This window comes from Anoplophora glabripennis, unplaced genomic scaffold (assembly GCF_000390285.2).
Source record: "Anoplophora glabripennis isolate ALB-LARVAE unplaced genomic scaffold, Agla_2.0 scaffold1481, whole genome shotgun sequence".
NCBI classification, from domain to species: Eukaryota; Metazoa; Arthropoda; class Insecta; order Coleoptera; family Cerambycidae; genus Anoplophora; species Anoplophora glabripennis.
Genome location: NW_019417977.1, coordinates 1 through 21891, shown reverse-complemented (window position 1 = coordinate 21891; position 21891 = coordinate 1). Strand labels below are relative to the sequence as shown.

At 32.0% G+C, this 21891-nt stretch overlaps 1 protein-coding gene and 1 long non-coding RNA gene across 2 annotated transcripts in view; both read left to right on the top strand.

Moving 5' to 3' along the window:
* LOC108915579 (sarcolemmal membrane-associated protein) overlaps positions 1-14604 on the top strand; it is a 53590-nt gene extending 38986 nt beyond the window's left edge. Inside the window, exon 8 of the mRNA XM_018721645.2 lies at positions 13235-14604. Within this exon, the coding sequence (XP_018577161.1) occupies positions 13235-13903 (669 nt within the window). The 3' untranslated portion in view covers positions 13904-14604. The remainder of the gene's footprint in view (positions 1-13234) is intronic.
* LOC108915580 lies at positions 3208-7600 on the top strand. Its single transcript, XR_001964733.2, has 6 exons — positions 3208-3414; positions 3471-3671; positions 5488-6126; positions 6190-6639; positions 6694-6932; positions 6983-7600. It is a non-coding gene; the product is annotated as an uncharacterized LOC108915580 (long non-coding RNA).
* Positions 14605-21891: the final 7287 nt, after the last annotated feature.

Here is a 21891-nt window from a genome sequence, read left to right as displayed (position 1 = left end):
ATAACATTTACACGACATGCTAGATGCTTAAAAAATTTGTGCTTCCCATGTTTCTATGATAACTATCATTCTGGCTTATGCCACACTGCGTAAAATGTCAAATACTAAAAATAAAATAACCTACCTGACCTCATTTGTTTTTTTTTAAGGAAACTTTATTGTTAACTCATAATAAATATTGTTCATCAACCAATTGTGCATTTTAATGAAATATTTGAAGAATATTCCTACATATACATGAGTATTTATTATAATATTTCGTTTGTTCATAATTTTCGAGATGAAAAAAATAATAAAAAACCATCTGGTGCGTTTTGAAAAAAAAAAAAGAAATGTCACGCGACGGACTCGAACCAGCGATCTCGTGACTGGCAGTCCCGAACGCTACTAATTAGGCCACGCTCCCAGTTGAAAAATGTGTCACATCTAGTGGATTTAGTGGTCAGGTAAAACTTCAAAATCGATTATCTCGGTAATTTATGAACGTTGCGTCGAACTACTTCGGAAAATTCTTATTCAAGGTCCAAACTACACGTACCATAAATATCAAAAATTACAATAATCCGACTACCTTACCTTCTCCTTGTCAGAGACAGATAACATATAAAAAATTTAGCCAATTTAACGAAAACCACTTTCCATAAGGGTCTTTTGCTTGAAATCCATGACAAATTATTAACTGTTTAGAAGTTACATCAAGTTGAAAGAAAAAAAATACTTTTGGCAATAGCTGTGAAACAAATCAACAATAGGGTTGTTGACTATAAAATCAAACCATGTACAAAATGTTGTTGATACAAAGATTTTATATAAAAGAACCTGCCTGTATAGTAAAATTTTAAATATATGACAAATTAGTGGTAGAAATCATTTATGAATTTTTGTGTTACTTAAAAACTAGTCTGACGTCATAAGAGGCAATTGAACAAGAAGCTAATAGCGATCCTATTGCATAATTTTGAAGAAGAAAATATATCAAAATTGTCCATCAAACCTTGTTGTTCTGTTTTCTGTTCTTTAAACAAAAGTGACAGTAGTGACACTAATGACAGCAGTCTATCAATTAAGAGTATTTGTGATAGTTATTATTAATTTCCCGATGGTAATGGATTCAACAAAATTTAAGTGGTGTTTTGTTCCACATTCCACATAGCCAATTGCATTATCTCCATAAGACTCCCGAACTGCACTATAATTTTCCGTAAATAAGTAGGTATTTATATTTATTATTTATATTTTAAATAAACACAGTAAAATCATTCATTAAATATGTTAATCCTTACCTGACTGCTTTTATACCTCTGATTTCGCCAATATTAAAACGGTCGTCTCTTTTTAAAAATTCAATTCATGATCATAAAAATATCAATTTTTGGTAAAATTTGCGAAGTAGCTTTCACAAATCCCGTTTCACACATTCTGCTTTAATTCTAAGAGAAGGAAGATATTAAATGATTATTACTAAATAATAATTTTACTTAATAAAGGAATTCGAAGATTAAGGAAGATAACTAGTAGACTTGAAAATATTTCATGCGACAATGTCACTGACAGACTGACACTACTGACAGTGTTGACAGAGCATCTTCTTCCGCCAATTTTTTTCCTTTACGCAATCATCTACACATAATTTCATTACAAGGTGCCCCTTATGACGTCACGGCTGTTTTGAAATATTATAAAAAAATCAGTTTTAAATAATTATTTTAAAACTGTTCCGACGCATTTTTCAATCTCTAATTGTGCATACACACTAATTAGTACGTGTAGAATTATATTATCTACTTTTTGAAATTTGGTCAACAACCCTATTGTTATTTATTTTTTGGTCATGTAATAAGTTAAATTGCATTTTTGAGAGATTTATAATCTATTTGTCTCTCTAAATTTGACACTAGTGACAAAATTTAAATTGTATAAAGGGCCTTGAAAAATACTATACAGGGTGTCTCTACAACTCTCCAGCAGATATAGTATGGCTTCAAATAAATTGATTTAACTAAACTTACCTTAGTCCAAAAATTGATAATAACGGAACTATAGGGTGTCAAAGTTGAAAAAATTAATAACATTTTCTTTAATATATTTCAACTAGTTCGAGGTAGTTTCGTGAAATTTTGTATCCGGTGGTTTTTTGGGATGAGAAATTCGAATTTATCGACTATTTCGTTGTATCTTCTAGAAGGTGCCAGAAGCGACCATTAGAACGCATTTAAACTACCAGAACTTTTTTGTGCCATGGTGTATTTCACTTTGGGCTAGAAAAATCTTTTCCCCTAACTTTTCTGCTTAAAAAAGGTATACCTTGCTAATATCTCTAAAGCCAACCGTTTTCAGCAAAAAGGCATTTAGATTTGTAAATACATAAATAAATTTGTTTATAACTTATTTTAACTCCACTGATAAACAAGATTAGGAGTAATCGTTTATTAGCAAGAAATAGGCTTTTAGAAGAAACAGTGCAATTACAATTTTAAATTCCGTTTATTTAACAATTTTACTGCAAACAGAATTGACAGTAAACAACACACTTTCTAAAAACAATCTAATCAATCTAACACAATCTAAACAATGTAAGCAATCTAAATGACATAAAAATCTAAAAAATTACTAACTATTATTGACCTCTTTTAAAAGATATGTTTTTCAATGGAAAAACATATTCTGCGCTCTTTGCTCATTGATGAAGCGACAAAAGCTAACCGAAAATCAAATCACCTCTGCAATTGCTGTGGAAACAGTATAATTAAATGACAACTCTCTCAAATGTCTCTTGTAATCACGTGGGTGTCAATCGGCCAAAAAACTATCACGTTGCATTAGTTGATCATACCGCTAGCAGTTTTCGAATTGTGAGTAATACAGTAAGCTCTTTTATCAATAATTTCTGCAAAATATTCCGTGGTGATATCTAACAAGTCATTGTTCACTAGATATGTTTATTTAGGCCCGTACTTTGAGTCTCGGTTAAGACTTAATTAACTAATCACGCGAATAGACTGTGAATATACCAGTATAAAATAAATCAGTATATGTACAGTCTAATCATGCGATTACTTAACCAAGGCTTAACCGACGCTCAAAGTACCGGATCTTATTCTAGTATAGTGCAGTTAATTACTTTAATATTAAATATAAAGGACATTATTATTATATTTATATATATAAGTACATTACGATCAAGAGACGTGAGGTAAGTACTTAGTTTGTAATAATATTAATTATTTATATTATTTTCTGGTGATAAGCAAAAAGTTTTCATTATTTTTCAGATGGGACGGTCACAGTTTGCATGTTGTGTTCCAACATGTGATTACAAATATCCGGAAAGAAATGATCTTTGTTTTTTCAAGTTTCCTTTAGAATCGAAGTGGAAGAAAAAATGGATAACAACTTTGGCAAAAGAATTCCCTGGTATTAAAATTAAATTAAACCACATAGTCTTAGAATATGCCAACTTCATTTTACAGACTCAAAATTTTCAAGTACATTGAAAACCAGACTTAAAATTTGCTTACCCCGACAAGGGTTTTTTGAAAGTACTTGAAGAAGAACTAGAACAAAATGTACCAGAATTTGATTCATCTCCTTCTGCCTCTCAGGATATGAGCCACATGATGCTTCAAAACGCATCACATGTTGGATTTTCAACTCCTCAACAAAACCGAAAAGTAAGTTTCACTAGTTTTATTTTATTTTCACTTCTAGTATATAGTAAAAATAATTTAATTAAAATACAAACAAGTTTATAAAGATTGTGAAAATAATTATAATTCAGTCAGTTGTCGGAAGCCTTCCTCTTGAATCTTTTCAGATCAATGGATATGTGAATTAAATAGTTTGATAATTTTTCTCACAATTGTGATTGAGGGATTCAATGCTATATACTTGTATAGGCATTGTGCTTGAACGATTCAAGAATAGGAGCTCTGTGTGTTTGGTACAAAAGAGGTATAACATACCACAACAGTTATAGAACTATTTACTGATATTAACCACATTATTATAATATAGTATAATCTTTTAAAGATATTGAATATTAAAAGAAACATTTGCTGAAATAAAAATTTTATTCATATTCTCTAACATTTTCTCTAAAGTGGTTTATATTTATATACAGTCTTTGTAAAATAATTTTGTATTTACTACTGTACTTTAATACAATAAAAACTAGTGATGTGAGTGAAAATATATAACAAATTGATATATATCAATTTTTGATACATATCAGCTATTATATATATGTTAATAGCTGATATATATCAATTTTCCCGCCATTTCATGAATAAAGCCAAATTTCAAACATAACCTTACATTTTAAAACTAAAAACTTGTGGTGTGGTAGGCTTGAGTTGGACTGTAGTAGCTCTTGGGTACCTGGAATATCTCCGTCAAAAATGAATATAAAAATCTGAAATTTTAGGGGTGTACTATAGATGGGAAGAACTAAGAGCGCACGTAATTTCAAGTCACCCCTTCCACCCTAGGGGGTGACGGGTGGTTTTTTTAGATGTACCCTACTCATTTTGCGAGTTTCGGATTCTATGCGTAAAACTACCCCCGAAAGCGCGTTCTTGCCGAATTCGCACAAAAACCAAACCACCACCCTCGTATGGATTTTGTCGTTTTTTCGATGAGCATTTTTCTCCTTCAAAAATAAATATAGAAATCTGAAATTTTAGGGGTGTACTATAAGTGGGGAGACCTAAGAGCGAACCTGATTTCAACTGGCCCTTTCCACCTTAGTAGGTGCAGAGGGGGTGAGGGGTGGTCTTTTAGACGTACCCCCAAGAACGCGTTTCTGGGGGTAGTTTTACGCGTACAATCCGAAAATCGCAAAATAAATAGGGTACGTCTAAAAAAAACCTTCACCCCACCCCCTAGGGTGGAAGGGGTGAGTTGAAATTACGTGCGCTCTTAGGTCTCCCCATTTATAGTACACCCCTAAATTTTCAGATTTTTAAGTACTACTTTAAAGCAGTTTCTTTATTATCATAAGTTTTTGATAATTTTTATTTCAATTTTTATCTTTAATTTTTTTTAAGTACGTATTGTGATATACAAAGACTAAATTTTCTTGTTCTAGAAATTTCCCATTTTTTATTTCTGGGTTGATAAAACTAAATTGCTAATAAACAGCGTACTTGCTTATAAACAGTCAGTAGCACGCAACAAAAATTAGAAGTCAGTATGATAAAAAAAATATAAAATTCCAATCTAAATATGAAAAAAAATAAAGATCACTTGATAACTTTTCTTAAAGTTCATATATATGACATGTATTTGGTGTCAAATTAATCAGCAAGGCATTAGCAATATAAAAAAACTAATTTGAATATAGTTTTTTTTTAACAAAATTCATCTGATATATATAATGATATATATTTTGATATATATCACCCAAAACTAAATAGCATGCTATTTTACATCACTAATAAAAACACACAATAAGGAGTAATATATTGTATGTAATTTTTCTATTTATAGGAAGAAAGTCTGCATTAAACAAAATTGGAGAAAAAAATGCAAATTTTTTGACACCGAAGAAAAAAAATTTATATAGTGAATATAATAAGGAAAAGGGCAAAATTGGCAAATTGAGAAAGAAATGTTTGATGTTGAGCTTTAATTGAGAAAAAATTGAAAACTTCAGTACTGTCACGGCTGAGGACAAAATATTTGCATTAGTGGTATAAAAGAAGTCCAAAGTGTTATCGGCTAAAAAAAAAAAATTAAATTACCGTAAAAAAGCACTAATTGGAATTCCACCACAAATTGGATTAGATATGAAGTTGTTGATCCATTTAAAACAAAAATTGAGTGAGTCCAAGGAGGACTATATGATATGTGTATTATTTTTTGATGAAATCTCCCTTAGACGGGATTAACCTATGATAAAACCTCTTGGATACGTAGACTTCGGGCACCTTGGACGAACTAAAGAAGAGTCAAATCATGCCTTAGTTTTTATGCTAGTGTCCCTGAAAGGTAGATGGAAACCACCTATCGCTTTCTTCTTTGCTAAAGATCAAATAAAAACGTATAATATGAAACAGCTGCTCACTCACATTCTGCATAATTTAATTGATAATCGCATCGATGTGGTTGGTTGTGTCTGCGACCAAGGTAAAATTAATTTTTTAAATTAAAAGTAATGCTTTTAATAAATATATACTCCAAAATTTTTAGGAACCCAGGAGGACATCACATTGTAATTAACGAAAAAAAGTTTATATGTTGCATGATGTGCCACATATAATTAAAAATATAGGAACAGCTTTAAGTCAGTATGATATATGTTTTGACAAAAATAAAGTAGCGAAGTGGGCCCATATAAAAGAAGCGCCTAAAATAGATTTATCTAGACGCCTTCAAGGTATGTATGTACATTTTTTTATATTTACTAAATGTATAATTTGCAGCAATGAGAAAAATTAGACCTGTACATTTTAATTTACACCAAAGTTACGTGAAAATGAAAGTGTCATATGCCACACAAATTTTTAGGGCAACGGCCACTGCTACGATCGAATCAATGGTAGCATCAAGTAATCTATCTGCAGAAGCTATTAATACAACTGAATGTTATAGTCACATTATTTGATTCACTAAATGGTCGAAATATCACACCCCCTCCAGGTAAAACATAAGACATGAATTTATTTTTAGAAAAATCATTTTAATGATGTTTAGGAAAACCATTCAAATGTGCCATGATGCCAAATATTGGCAACATAAAATTTTGGAATCTACACATTTTAAAAATAAGTTGGAAATAATTATAAAAATGGCGTTCAACAAAAATCTCCGAGATGCGTACAAGGCCTCGTATTCACATTAATTTCTTTAAAAGAATTATATGGAGAGTATTTTAAAAATAAAACTTTAAAAACTAGAAATGTCCAGCAATATCCCTTGGAAAACTTTTTTAGGTAGTAATATATTAAATTTCATTAACATTTTTAATACTATTTTTTTGTAGCCATTATTCGTCAGTATGGAGGAGCAACAGTAATCCCAACCCACATCAATTTATTAGCTGCATGAAAACTGCTATTATTAATAACTTATCGACTAATAAAAATAATGCGAAAAATTGCGAAGATGACAATTTTAATCTATTAATAAATCTCAAAGAATTTATTAATTCTAAGAACATAAACATCACTTCTGATTCAAATGAATTCTCCACCATAGAGGATGTCAATACCTTGGACAATTCATTTTAATCCGAAATAATAGCATATGTTTGTGGCAATATTATAAAAAAGTTACAAACTAACTGTGAGACATGTTTGGCATGTTTTAAATCAAAAGACCTACTCAGTGAGCACAACTTTGTTAAAGAATATGGCATAAAATTAAATTATTGCTCTACAGAAATGGTCAAAATGTGTGCCACATTGCCATGATTTAATAAAGAAATGTTTAAACGAATATAAGTAATATAAAAGAAAATTAAGTCATTATTTCAAAAATATCTTGATACCATTTATATTAACTGTTCCGAACATAAAGTAGAAATAACAAACAAATTTTTTTTTGATTATGTATCTATTTCATTTTATTCAAATATGCAGAAGATTATAATTGAAGTTATGTTAATAAGATTAGAAAAAAAGTTAGCAAAGTCTTATATTTGTAAATAGTTTGTTTCATTTTTCCGTTACCTTAGTTTATAATATATTACTAAATGTCAAAATTACATCGGTACTAAAGCTGTTTTTCATAAATAGTTATGAAAAACTATTATAGTACAGATGTTACTTTGACGTTTAGTAATATCATCATATCTGTGATTAAAATTAATAAAAGAATATATTTATAATTTGAAGTTGCCGTCTACCGTCACCGAGGGCGTTGTTGTGCACTGTTCCAGCTCTTCTAGTAGTTGATTGATGTGTCTAATTAGGTGCTCTGTGCTTGTAATATTTGAAAATTTCAAAATTGGTCGTCTTCTTTTTTTATGTGAATTGCTTAGTAGTTGTAATAGTATTTTTTTTCCATAAAATGGCTAATGAAGGGTACAGTAATGCTGAAATGACTGATATGTTGTTAGTGTATGGATTTTGTCAAAGAAAGGGTGAGAATCTGTAAGGGTATACCGTGATAGGTTTCCAAACAGATGCATTCCAAATCATCAAACGTTTGCACGCATTAAAAGACTATGTAAATGAAAGAAGGGATTTTTGTTCCTGTTATGGTTGATTATGGACATGTTCACAATAAAAGGATTTCCGAAGAACTGACTAAGTTGTGAGAGATTAAATTAGACTGGGATTAGAATTAGGCTGATGCAAGTTTATGAATGTAAAAAAACAGTGTTGCAGCTTTACAATAATTATATCTACAATGTTATCCTAATAAAATTTCCTCTAACAGAAGAAAATTTAGTAAACTTCAAATCAAGCAAATCTAAGACAGTATGAAACACTGAAGAAGAAAAGAGTTTCCTTAGGATATGCTTGCAATGAGAATCAAGAATTAGATTTACTATTAACTGTGCCAGAAAATTTGAATACTTCCATAAAGGAATTAGCCAGGAATCATAGTTTAACCGAGTACGTTTTGTATAGCATAACATAAATTGTTTTCTTACAAGGTGAATTTGGTTCAACATCTTCATGAAAATGACTTTGAACATTAGCATGACTTTGAACTGTTTTGTAGATGGTACCTACTTAAATACTGCAAATAATAATCCCAACTTTCCAAAAATTATTTTATGGACAGATGAAAGTAATTTTTCTAACAAGCACATGTTTAACCGCAATACATTATACCATTGGAGCCATGATAATCCTAGAATTATAGGAGAAAGAAATTTTCAAAATCGGTGCTAGGTTCAAAAATATTAGAGCCATACTATGATGGTTCCTTAACTGGTGAACGGTATAAAATTTTTGAAAGATCAATTACAAGAGTATTTGGAAGAATTAACAGTTAATTAGTATGGAGTATTATTTTTCAGCAATTGACAGCAATTACAAACAAATCGATATGTGACAGATAGCGGTATGCAAAATTGTTTTTCCAGTGCCTTCTATTTAATATGATTTAAAAAGCGAGCACCTAAAGTTAAAGACTGAAAGTTTTCCCATTTTTTCTCAACATCAGTTTGAAGTGCTTTGAACGCATTGTTTTGATTCTTATTTTACTTCGGTGCATATCCATTGAGTGGTGCTACCTATCTCTTAATACATCGAATTAAACTAATTATAAAACGTAAGTAATTTACATGAAAAAAAGATTTTTTCGCGACATAAACTTTGCCAAGTTTATGTTGGTTTATGTCAAATACACTGTTTCCGCAATAAAATGTATGTGAGGGGAAATGCAACTGTCACAATTTTATGGCATTTTGCTTACACAAGCATAATATGATCAAGACAAGTGTTTTCAGATGTATGTCACCATCACTGTAGTAAAAATTGTATTTGAAGATGACACTAATTCTGAAGAGCACAATTTTTTGTATGTGGCTAATTTTCGCTAGTAAATGAGGAAAAAAAAAATTGTTTTGCACGTGAGCCGACCGGGAAAATTCTAGAAATGGCCGAAATCTTATTTCTTGAATAACTTGAAAAGTACCTATTAGCACTTTCACAAACATGCAAAGGACCAAAGTTGTACAGCATAAAATTCTGTACAAAGGTATGTGTATTGATATTTTTGAGAAAATTGAATTATGTCACATAATTTTAATTGTTTATTCAGAAAATTTAAATTACTGCTGGAATGCTTTTTTTTTTTAAATGTAATTCACAAAATGTACTAGGCCCACTGAGTTATCCCCATCTTCATCGCTATAAGGACGCTCTGTATTCGAAATCTCGCCGACACTCCCGTTTTCATGGAAAAACAATAATTAAACATAGTTATTAAAATCCAAATTTTCTTCCACATACATGTAAGCTTCTAATGTTTTAACTTTGTCCTTTATAGTATCGGGTAATTTATAAGTACCGCAACACATTTTCTGTCTTTTAAGGCCTGATCTTATTGACAAAATTGATGCGCATTTCAGGTGACATTGAATTACTCACACTTTTTCACATCAGGAGTTCCTTGCCCAAATATCCAAGTAGAAAACCAGTATATTAGATGGAAAGAGCAGGTTCGGAGCTACTATTTCCTATAGTATTAATACTGTATTCTTTTCCGGTAATATGTAATACGGGTGTTTTCATTCCGGTCTCTTTTTTTGGGTGTTTCTCAAACTTTTGAAAATATTGAAAATAGAGTTATAGTGATTTTTTCATGTCATTATTCGTAAAGAATGGTTTTCATAGAATAAATCCATATACTCATGTAGTATATACAGGCTGTTTCGATTAAAACTTTCCACTTGGAAAATATCGGAATTAAAAAAAAATTTAAAAACCTCAGACGTGTCCATTATCTTTTCAAGGGGAACACTTGATGGCATAAGTTTTGGTATCTTGGATGCTACCCCTTAGACAAGTACGTAAAATACCCTTAAACATTAAATAGCATCCTATGCTCATTTCTGCTCACGATGACATACGACTTTTTAAATTTTGGTTTGGATCTGACAATAAAATCATCATTTAAAGAATAAGACAATCCTCGATGATGCAATTTGCCCCCGAGAACATTGGATTTGAGGTTATTGCCCGAGAAGATTATAAAGAAAGACACGTGACTCCATTTGCGAATCGTTTGTATAATCCTACACCACAGGAACTAAAAGTAGTCACCTATATTGACTGCACTTCCATAGATTTTGAGACGAGTTCTTGTTCTAAACCATTAAGACAATCACACTGTGTCCACAAAGGTAAACATTTGGTAAAGCCTTCAATGATAGTTACTTCTGATGGCTATATATTACATTCAAGGTATTTATTTTTCAAACTCTGCTAACAACAATGCCAAAATTCTCCTGAACAAGTTTAATAGAGATGTTAATGGAATGCGAGACTGTTTTCGACAACAAGATATATGCATTGTAGATCGTGGATATCGAGATGCTATTCCTACCTTCCAGAGAATTGGTTTGAATACGAAAATGACACCACTACTACAGCCAAATTAGACTCAATTCTCAACTGAAGAGGCAAATGAGTCAAGACTAATAACCAAAACAAGATGGATAGTAGAGGTTCGAAACGGACATCTCCAAAGAATATTCAAGTTTTTTTTTTACACATATCCCGAATTTGAGTGATTTTCTTTTAATTGCCAGAGCTATAATAAATAAATACATATATCAGAACCATCACAATGGTAAGCACAGATGAAAATCTAGCTGATAGAATGCTGATTCAAGTACAAGAAGTTAACATTATTCAGGCAAGAGTAAAAATAGAGAACCTGGTGCGCCGAAGAGCACAATAGGTTGAATTAACAGCTGGCAGAATTGATCATGATGAGTAAGAAGATGAAGAATGCACTTTTTACTTGGATTAAAATACAAATGAACCAGGTTTCATGAGGATTAGGCTGTTTTTTCGATTCAGATTTGCCACGATTCATCAATTATGGATCTCATTTAATGAAGAGTATGTAAATCATCCTGAACCTGAGAATGAAGATGAACCCATTCTTGGTTACTTCTATACCTGTAAACAAGGAGCAAAAACTTTAGGAAAATGCGCCCAGGTAGCGGCTACTACAAGATACTTAGGGTATGCAAGACATGAAGATAAAGTTAAATATCCTTCACTCCGAGTTCTAATGAGTATACTCGATTTCAGGATGAATAATCAAATTCAAAACATTGAGATAATAAATCCTCTTGATGGCAATTGTTGATGGAAGTATTCCTAATAATTCTCGGAGAACCAGGTCATCTTTGTTGAGTGTGAGGATCGCTGAGTACATCGATTTTTGATTATATGTACACACATACATACACATTTACACACACACTCACATGCACGTACACACACATGGTGTCAAGTGTCTGCCACGTCCACGGCGTTAATCCTGGGTAACGCTAAGTGCAGATTTGGCTATATTGAGTGACTTTCAGCTTACGTATCTGCGAAACCGTGCATAGTGGTGGTCGGGCCCATGGGGACTTTTGATCTACATCATTTCACCTATTTGATCCCACAATTTCAAGCAATTTGACGAAAAGTCTTTTTCCATTGGTTTTGTGCGGGGTCGTTTTTGACTTTCAGTGTCCCCATAGAAAAAAAATTAGGGCATTAGATCTGGCGATCTGGGAGGCCACTCAAGTGAACCTCTGCATCGTATTTGGAAAGCTATGAAAATCATGCACAGCTACGGCATAATGTGGTGTGGAGCACCATCCTGCTGAAACCACATATTCTTCTGGCAAAGCTCGTCATTTTGCAATACTTCTACAACCATCGTGTAGATATTCGTTTCCAGTAGATTCAGATACATGTTTGTTTCCATTCAGATTGACCTGTAGGAAGAAACCCTATGAGGTGGTATCCCAGTATGCCCGCCCAAACATTCAATTTCCTTGGATGCTGCGTATGAGTTTCATGAAAAATGCGTAGATTTTCATCACTCCAGTATCGGCAATTATGGCAATTGACTGACCATCCAGTTGAAACGTACATTCTTGGGAAAAACAAATTGGGTACCCACCAAAAATTTGGAGAATTTCTTCACAGAACTGCAAACGGTATTTTGTATATTTTCTGCATTAACTGAATAATGAAAATATATTTTATTTTGTTAGTAATAATAAATAAACCATCTACTTGAACAAAAAATCGTCTTAAAGTTAAACATAGTATTACTTGGTGGACTTGCCTCCAATATTTGCACATTTTCTTAAAAACAAAGTGTTCTAGCAAATATTAACAAGAGTACGTTTTTTATCTAAAATTAAAAAGAAAATTAAGAAAATTGTACCGAGGGCCTCAAAATCCTAACATCACCATGGGTTGCAAAAAATAACCATGGGTTGCAATAAACATCTGGTATAATTCAATTAAAAACAAGCCAGGCTATATTGGGATTCTCAAAACATAAACCTATATTTCAATATGATATATCGATTATCTTTAGAAATATTGGCAAAATTGATTTAGAAAAAATTTAAAAATATACGTAATATAACAAAATTATCTTACGTTCTGGTAGTCATACTGGTACTGGTACCACTATAATTAATTGTACGCTCTTCTGAAACATCATGTATAATGATATTTACATACATTGGGAAAAAATTGTAAAACCTTATACATGTATAATTTATATTTTCACCATAGTTGTCATATTTTTTTAGGACATTAATGAGCTTGAGGATGTTTCCGAAAATTGTATGGATTATTATGAGAAAGACATCTATGGTTCTGAACATGTCGATTCCAAAACTTTAAAATACCAATTTCAGTCAGCCCAAAATGAACTAAGGAAGAAAATCGAATTACTAGAATCAATTTCAAATGGAAACAAACAAAAAATTGCTGAACTAGACAAGGCTTTACATGAAGAAAAAAATTTTTCTCATCAGAAACTAATTGAAAATGAAGATCTAAAACAAAAACTGATCCTTTTACGACAACAATGGAAAGAAAGTTGTAATGAAAATCAGCAGTATAAAGATAAAATTATGCACTTGATAAAAGATTTAGAAACGGCTCAAGAAAAATTGAAGGAAGTTAATTATAATGTAAAAAAACATAAAATTGAACAAAATACTTTAGATATATCAACCGTATCAAATAATATTGTCACATATGATCAACTAATAAATTTAGAAGAAGAACTAGTCCTTTTAAAAGAACGATTTGCACAAGTTAGTGAGGAAAAAGTTAAACTGCAACGTGATTTATTAATGATGACTGAAAAATATAATATGATCTGCAATCGTTCTTATAATAAATATTTTTTCTATGTTGCACCACTCGTATTTATGGTCTTATATTTATTGATAAGCGCTGTGATTTCCTGATTAACAGCTGTTCTTTTACTATTTTTTTATTTCTTTCTAGAATTTTTGTTATATATTATTAATGAAGCACAGTGATTATTAGAGAATATATGATTATACTACTAAAATGTCAAATATAATTATAAATTGAGTTTGAACAGTGTAGAAAGCAAAGTAGTTCAATGACTTGAAATAAAATTTGTAATATTGATTCAATTTTATGTCTTGTTCATAAAGGTACTAGTAAAAATAATGATAAATAAAATTAACAAGTTTTATTATTAATCTAAACTCTATTAAATAAATTTAGAAGTTTAAGGGCAAGTGCATCTTAGAGTTGAATTCAGTTAACATCTAAAATTATCTACATATTTGTTATTATTAACAATTTTATTTATAAACATATTTTGTAAATAAAATTTAAATTATAATTTACGTTTTAATGAATAAATTTTCATTTTTCCATCAACAAATTCTCGAATAATTTAATATTCCAAATATTGTTTCTTAATACATAGTAATATCTCTATAATTATACGCATTCATCTAATTTGGCCTAAACAAACAAAATATCTTTTCTATTTCTGTATATCTATTTCCCCATATTGATTTTCTTAAAAGTTATCACAAATGTATTTTGTGATGGACATGTAGAAATATTTATGAAATTTAAATTTGTCTTTAAAAACAACATAAATACAATATTATTAACTTTATCGTTATCTGATATTTAATTATTTCCAGTGTTTGTTTTTTAAATAGACTATTTATAGTGAGACCATTTATTTATAAATATGTTTAGTTGTATAATTTTATTAAATGCTCTTCTTTGTAGTCAAATGTATATAAACTATTATTTAATGTACCTACTAATAATAAAGCATGCATAATAAATATACAATTGTTTTATTTGTAAATTTATACAGGGTCTTCCACCTAAGAGGGATTTTTCTGTAACTCTGCAACTGTAAAATTTATAAAAAAAATGTTTTTAAGAAAAGTTGTCTGGAATCATGTGGGCCATGTAAAGAAAATATTTTTAGCTTTGCAGAGTGTTGCATTTCACGTGGGCGCTACATAACTTTATTATTTTAAATGGAATGCGCTGTATATTGCGTTTTTGAATTCCTTGGTTAATATTAGGTAGAGTTTATTAAATGTACATGGTGTTTAAAACTTATCGTTTTCGAGATAGTTGTTTTTGAAAAAAAAATCACAATTTCAGCTCTCTAAATGAGGCTAGATAGCGTCTAAACTGTTAAGCAGCGTTTACATTGGTATAGTTAATGGTATAACTAACTGGTACCACTAAGTAGCCTACCAGTTGACTAGCCCAAGTTCAAAGTAAGTAGACGTCTACACACAAAACTTCTTTTCTATATGTAGCGTTCGGCATGGTTATTGGGAACCGGAGTGACAAGAGTTAAGTGTAAAATCAGTTGACTACCGTGCTAAAGGAGCTTTTTGTAAACTGTTATGTTAGCTCAGTGGACTGTGGTTCAGTGAAATGGGTTGGCAGCAATGGGTCAGTGGTTGTGAACATTGAGTCGAGTCAGTCACGCCACAGTCACACCGTCTAATTGTATTTCATGTTATCATTAAAATTAATGGTCAAATAAAAGTCTTAATACAAAACAGAGTCTGTTATATTAGTCAATACATAACAGTAAATTGGCGACGAGAAAATCGAATTCCACGTGTCGAGTATTAGAAACAAGTCAAGTAGTTGAGGTCTGTGAGTGAAACAAAATGGCAATGATAGGGTCTATCGAAAAGTTCAACCCAAAAGAAACTGATATAACGTCATATTTGGAAAGATTGGAACAATTATTTATTTGCAATGCAGTCGAGGCAGATAAAAAGGTAGCAATGCTGTTAACATTATTGGGGGGAGAGGCTTACAATGTTCTAAAAGATCTCCTAGCCCCTGATTTACCGAGTACGAGAACGTATGTGGAGTTAAAGAAAGTCTTAGATCACTATTCCCCAAAAAGGCTGGTAATAGCAGAAAGGTACAAATTTTACAATGCGATACAAGAAGGAAACGAAGACATCAAAATGTTTGTAGCAAAATTAAAAAACCTCTCGCAATATTGTAGTTTTGGTCAATTCTTGTCAGAGTGCCTAAGGGACAGATTGGTTTGTGGCGTTCGGTCGTATGCTATCAAACGAAAACTATTATCAGAAGACAACCTTACGTTCGAAAGTGCGTATAAAACAGCCCTTGCGATGGAATTAGCTGAAGGTCAAATAAAGTCTATGGGAGGCGAAAACAATGTGTTGTCAGTCGCAGAAGATTTAGATAAATTGTTTGTAAAGAAGAAAGTGTTCAAGAATGAATCGAAGTCCAGTCAGTCAAAAGAAGGAGGAACCCAATGGAGACCTTGTTTCTGTTGTCTAAGGAAACATGATCCGAATAACTGTCCGGACAGGGGTTGGAAATGCTTCAAATGTAAGAAAAAAGGTCACACCAGTCGAGTGTGTAAGAGTCCAAATGTCAATGCAGTCGAGGAAGTCGAAGGTGAGGAGTCCAGTCAGGATGATTCACTAGTATTAGGATTTTTGTCAGTCCTAGGATCCATGAAAAAAGATGCAGAAAAGGCAGTGTTAGATCTGGAAGGTAGGAAGATTTGTTTTGAAATAGACACAGGTGCATGTCGTACGGTAATGCACATTGACGATTTTAATAAATATTTATCAAATTTAACCCTTTACAATGTAAATTATGATCTAAGAGTCCTTACAGGGCAAGAAGTTGGTATCATAGGTGAAACTGATGTTGTTGTGAACCATAAGGTATTTTTAAGTTTGCCACTAGTAGTTCTTAAATCCAAGTATAAGTTTGTACCATTAATAGGTCGAAACTGGTTAAAACGTCTGAGTCCCGACTGGAGGGGACACATTAATTTTTCAAAAAAAAACAGAGTCAAATGAAATTCAGCAGGTAAGCCAGTGGCAGTCGGAACAGGTGGGTCGAGATGTGAGTTGCGAAAAATCAATTCAGAACAAAAAAAAATAGAAAGCCTAGTACAAAAAGAACAAGTTGTTGCGTAATTAACATTAAACATCAAAAATGATTTCAAAAGTGTCTTTTTAGATCAACCTGAGTCTTACATAAACAAATTTAAAATTGAACTTAAATTAAAAGAGGGAGCACAACCTATCTTTGTTAGAGCGTATGATATGCCCTATGCATTGAAAGATAAAATTGAATTAGAATTAATAAAAATGGTTAACTCTGGAATATTACGTAAAGTAAATTTTAGTAATTGGGCCAGCCCTATGTGGTTGTTCCAAAAAAGAATTCAAGCGAGTTACGCATTTGTGTGGATTTTAAAAAAACATTAAATCAGGTGTTTTCCTCTAATCACTGTGTTTTACCAATTCCAGAAGATATATTTGCCTGTCTTAGTGGTCAAAAGTTTTTTACGGTTTTAGATTTGAAAGGGGAAAGGGAAAATTACTAGTTATTAACACACATTTGGGTCTTTTTGCATATACTAGGTTAACGTATGGTATAAGTTCAGCACCAGGTATATTTCAGGCGGTTATGGATACTATGTTAGCTGGCCTAAAAAATACTAAATGTTATGGATGATATCCTTGTGTTTGGATCGTCATTACGTGAGTGTTATGAACATGTACGAGATGTTCTAAAAAGACTTGAAGTGTATAATGTCAAAGTAAATAAACAAAAATGTAAGTTTTTTCATAAGCAAATTGAATTTTTAGGACACCTTATAGATGAAAAGGGCATTCACCCAACAGAAGACAAAATTAAAGCAATTAAAGCCGCACCGAAACCAAAAACTTTAACTGAATTAAAATCGTATTTAGGACTATTGAATTATTACGGGAAATTTATTCCTATGCTTTCATCAAAATTAAAACTTTTGTATGATCTATGTAAATCAGGAAGTAATGTTACTAAAGATTGGTCAATAGAGTGTGATACTGCTTTTCAATTAAGCAAGGAGTTGGTAACATCAAATAGTGTATTAATTTATTATAACCCAGGGCTTCCAATCTATGTTACTTGTGATGCTAGTTCTTACGGGGTCGGAGCCGTTCTAAGCCATATAATCGATGGTATAGAAAAGCCGGTAATGTTTATGTCCAGTACCTTATCTGACACAGAGCAAAAATACAGCAATCTGGAAAGGGAGGCTTTAGCCATAATGGTTGCCGTAAAAAAATTTCATAAATTTTTATATGGTCGTAAATTTATTTTAATTACTGACCATCAACCACTTCAATATATTTTTGGTAAGAATAAAGGCATACCAGCATCAGCTGCTGCTAGAATTACAAGGTGGGCAATTACACTTTCGGGTTATCAATATGACATTCAATATAAAAAAGGGAGTAGTATAAGTAATGCAGATGGGTTGTCAAGATTACCGTGTAAATCTAAAACTGACATTTCGGATTTCATTTACTCGTTCAATTTAGTTGATAAAATTCCTCTAAATAGTACTGATATCTCTAAAGAAGTGAATAAAGATCTAGTCTTGATTAAAGTTAAGGATTTTACCATTAGTGGATGGCCGAAGTTTATTGCAGATGAAAATATTAAACCATTTTTCAAGAGACGTAATGAGTTATCCGTAGAACAAAATTGTATTCTCATTGGTAACAAAGTGATCATTCCAAAAGCCTTGCAAACGGATGTTTTAAAATTATTTCATGAACAACATAATGGTATAGTTCGATCTAAAATGCTCAATCGCTCGTACTGTTGGTGGCCTACTATGAATGTCGACATAGAGAAATTTATATCATCTTGTGATATATGTCAATATAATCAGAATTTTACAAAATCCAGCACGTTATTGCCATGGCCAAATGCTCCTCATAATTTTTATAGGGTTCATGTAGATTTTTTCTTTAAATATAAATTTACATTCCTTATATTAGTCGATGAAAAATCAAAATGGATAGAAGTAAAATTAATGAAGAATGGTACTAATGCGTTAGAAACGATATCAAAATTAAAAGATGTTTTTTCAATTTTTGGTTTACCAGTTGAGTTGGTAACTGATAATGGGCCCCCATTTAATTCGTCTGAATTTGTATCATTTTGTCAGGCAAACGGTATTAATCCAATTAAATCCCCTCCTTATCATCATCAAAGCAATGGATTGGCAGAACGGAGTGTACAAACTTTGAAAAAGGGACTAGAAAAAGCGTTATTTTCCCAGAAAGGAGAAAATATTTCGGAAAGTAAAATTTTGTCGAACTTGCATAATTTCATATTCACATATCGAAATACTCCAACCACTGTCACCGGTATTACTCCAGCAGAGAGTATTTTAAAAATTAAGCCAAGAACCAGATTCGATTTACTGAAACCTAGCCATAGTAACAAATCAAAATTTGCTTCTAAAAATGTAGAAAGGAAATTGAAATTGTATAAAGTAAATGATTATGTTTTTGTTGAACAAACAAACCAAAGTATGGCAGAAAGGGAAAATTGTGAAAATTTTGAGTTTTTGTACGTATTTAGTACAAATAGATAATAATATCAAGTTCGTGCACTCGGATAATTTACGTCCTATGATAAATTCGCCCGATACAAGTGTAGTGTTAGAATATAAGGCGGCCAATTCAGGAATAATGTTAGAACCAAGTGCGGAAATTAGTGCTACATTACCAGTGTCTGATGTTTTGCCTAAGCATAGTAATGAACCTAATCAGAGTACTGTACCCTATATTGTAAGGGAAGTTGAAAATAAGCTAGAAGTATCTGTTGATACTGTCGTGGAATATGATCTTCGCGTAGTGTTTCATCGACATGGGCCCTCGGTGGAGACATCGGAAGTTCGAATCGAGCCCCACGTTGGGCGCCATGTCGAGGAATATGATNTACCTCAAGTTGACATAATGGAAATACCATCGAACCGTTTATCGCAGTACCAGAGAATCCAGCAAATAAGTCAACATTTCTGGAAGCGTTGGAAAAATGAATACATTAGCTCATTACAAACTCGTAATAAATGGAAATTCAAAGGTTCCAGTAACGATCAACTTCAGCCAGGTTCTTTGGTGTTGATAAAGGATGAAAACACTCCCCCCTTGAAGTGGCCGTTAGGAAGAATTACAGAAGTTTTTCCTGGTGAGGATGGAGTCATCAGAGTAGTGACATTAAAAACTTCCTATGGTGTTTTCAAAAGAGCAATAACTAAAATATGTCCTTTGCCAATTAATGACATTAATTAGTATTTAGTTCATTTTTCTTTCAAATCTTTTTTTTTGAAAGCTGGTCCTTTCAAGGCCCGCGGTATGTTTACTTAGTTTTAAAATCTATAAAATAATTATTAATTAAAATAGTAAGCTGTATGTAACTAGGAAACACTTTCTGTCAATAATATAAATAAAAATAATAAATGTCTCGATAATTTGAATTTTGAACTATTTAATACAAGAACTCGATAAAAACCCAACAAATATACAGTCCACTCACAAAACAATAAAGAACAGAAACTTTCCAGGAATTTTCATAGTTTGGGAATTTTCCCATCTCTACGTCTTACCATCAAGTTTCATCAAATTATATATAGCTTTAGATGAGCACTAGTTGACCGTGTATTGCATTAATAAAAAACAGCAGTATCACAGTTAGATAGTTTTTTTACCTTACATTCCATAAAAAAAATTTTTGAAATTAGCCAAAAAATAAAGTTATAGGCTTGTGTGTTACTTGTGCTTGCCTGAAGATGTATCGATATTGATGAAACTTAGTGGTAAGACGGTTTAAGGGATGCAGAATGAGAATATGTAATCTGTTTTTTGAAAAAAATCGCTAATACCAATTAGCTGTTTTGACGTCAAGAAAATGAGACCTAGTTGGCCATGAAAAAACAGCAGTATCACTGTTAGACAGTTTTTTTTACCCTACATTCCCAAATAAAAATTTTTGAAATCGGCCAAAAAATAAAGAAGTTACAGGCTTGTATCACATTTAAGAGCGACACCCTATACCGTGCTTTCACCGTACAACGCTACATAAGGAATTAGCTTCGTTCGAGTTAGTAAATTCGGAAGGGTGGAGAGCGCTGGGTGCTGCAAGCTGACTGATGCGAGATGTGATCACGTACGCCACAACGCCACACGCAGAGATCAACATCCCCACCGCTGAAGCCGCACGAGTTTGACTGACGCACCTCCTATGTAGTGTTTTCCCGTGAAAGCACGCTATACACGATGGGATAAAAATGACCAATATCTCGTGTGATTACTCGATTATTAGAAGTGCTCAAGTACTAATAACTAATTATCAAAATTGCTCGATTATGCCCATCACTAATCTTGACATCGGAAAAGTGAACTGATTCATGTAATAAAATTTTAGTATACGTACTTAATTTTACATCCAGGCCCCAATTTCTTGTGCCATGCATTCAAACAATTGTGAGGAGCCATATACTTAAAACACCTGTTAAAATGATCCATCTGATTTGATTGTCATTTCCAAAAATTCCTACAGGAAAACACGACAGATATTATTTTTTAGTGATGGCTAACTGACCAGTCACTTAAGAATTGGTAACTTACCAGAGAATGCGACGTCATTTTAGGTCATTTTCAAATTTCGAAAATTACATTTCTTTTGACTGCACGTTTCCTGTTTTTGTAATTTATACAGAACCTTCATAAATGAATAAAAAGCCACATGACTGTGGAAATTAGGCAACCAACATTGCACGGCTGGTACCGTCAACTAAAAATCCCTAAAACTTAGTGTCACCAATATTAACGATTCGTTTACAATCAACAATGACACACCGTTGTGTCTACGCTCTAGATAATGTGACCGCAGATTCATTGAATAAAATTTAGTGAAAAATTACACCAATTTTACTGTTAGTTGCCAACGTGAAAGAAACAAAATTACTGTTCCAAAAATTACGCCAAGTGGCTTGTAATCATTTATGAAGGGTTTGTAGTACCTGCCCTCTTATTTTGATTGCATGTCCTACGTACCAGATATTAGAAAAGCTAAATTGCGT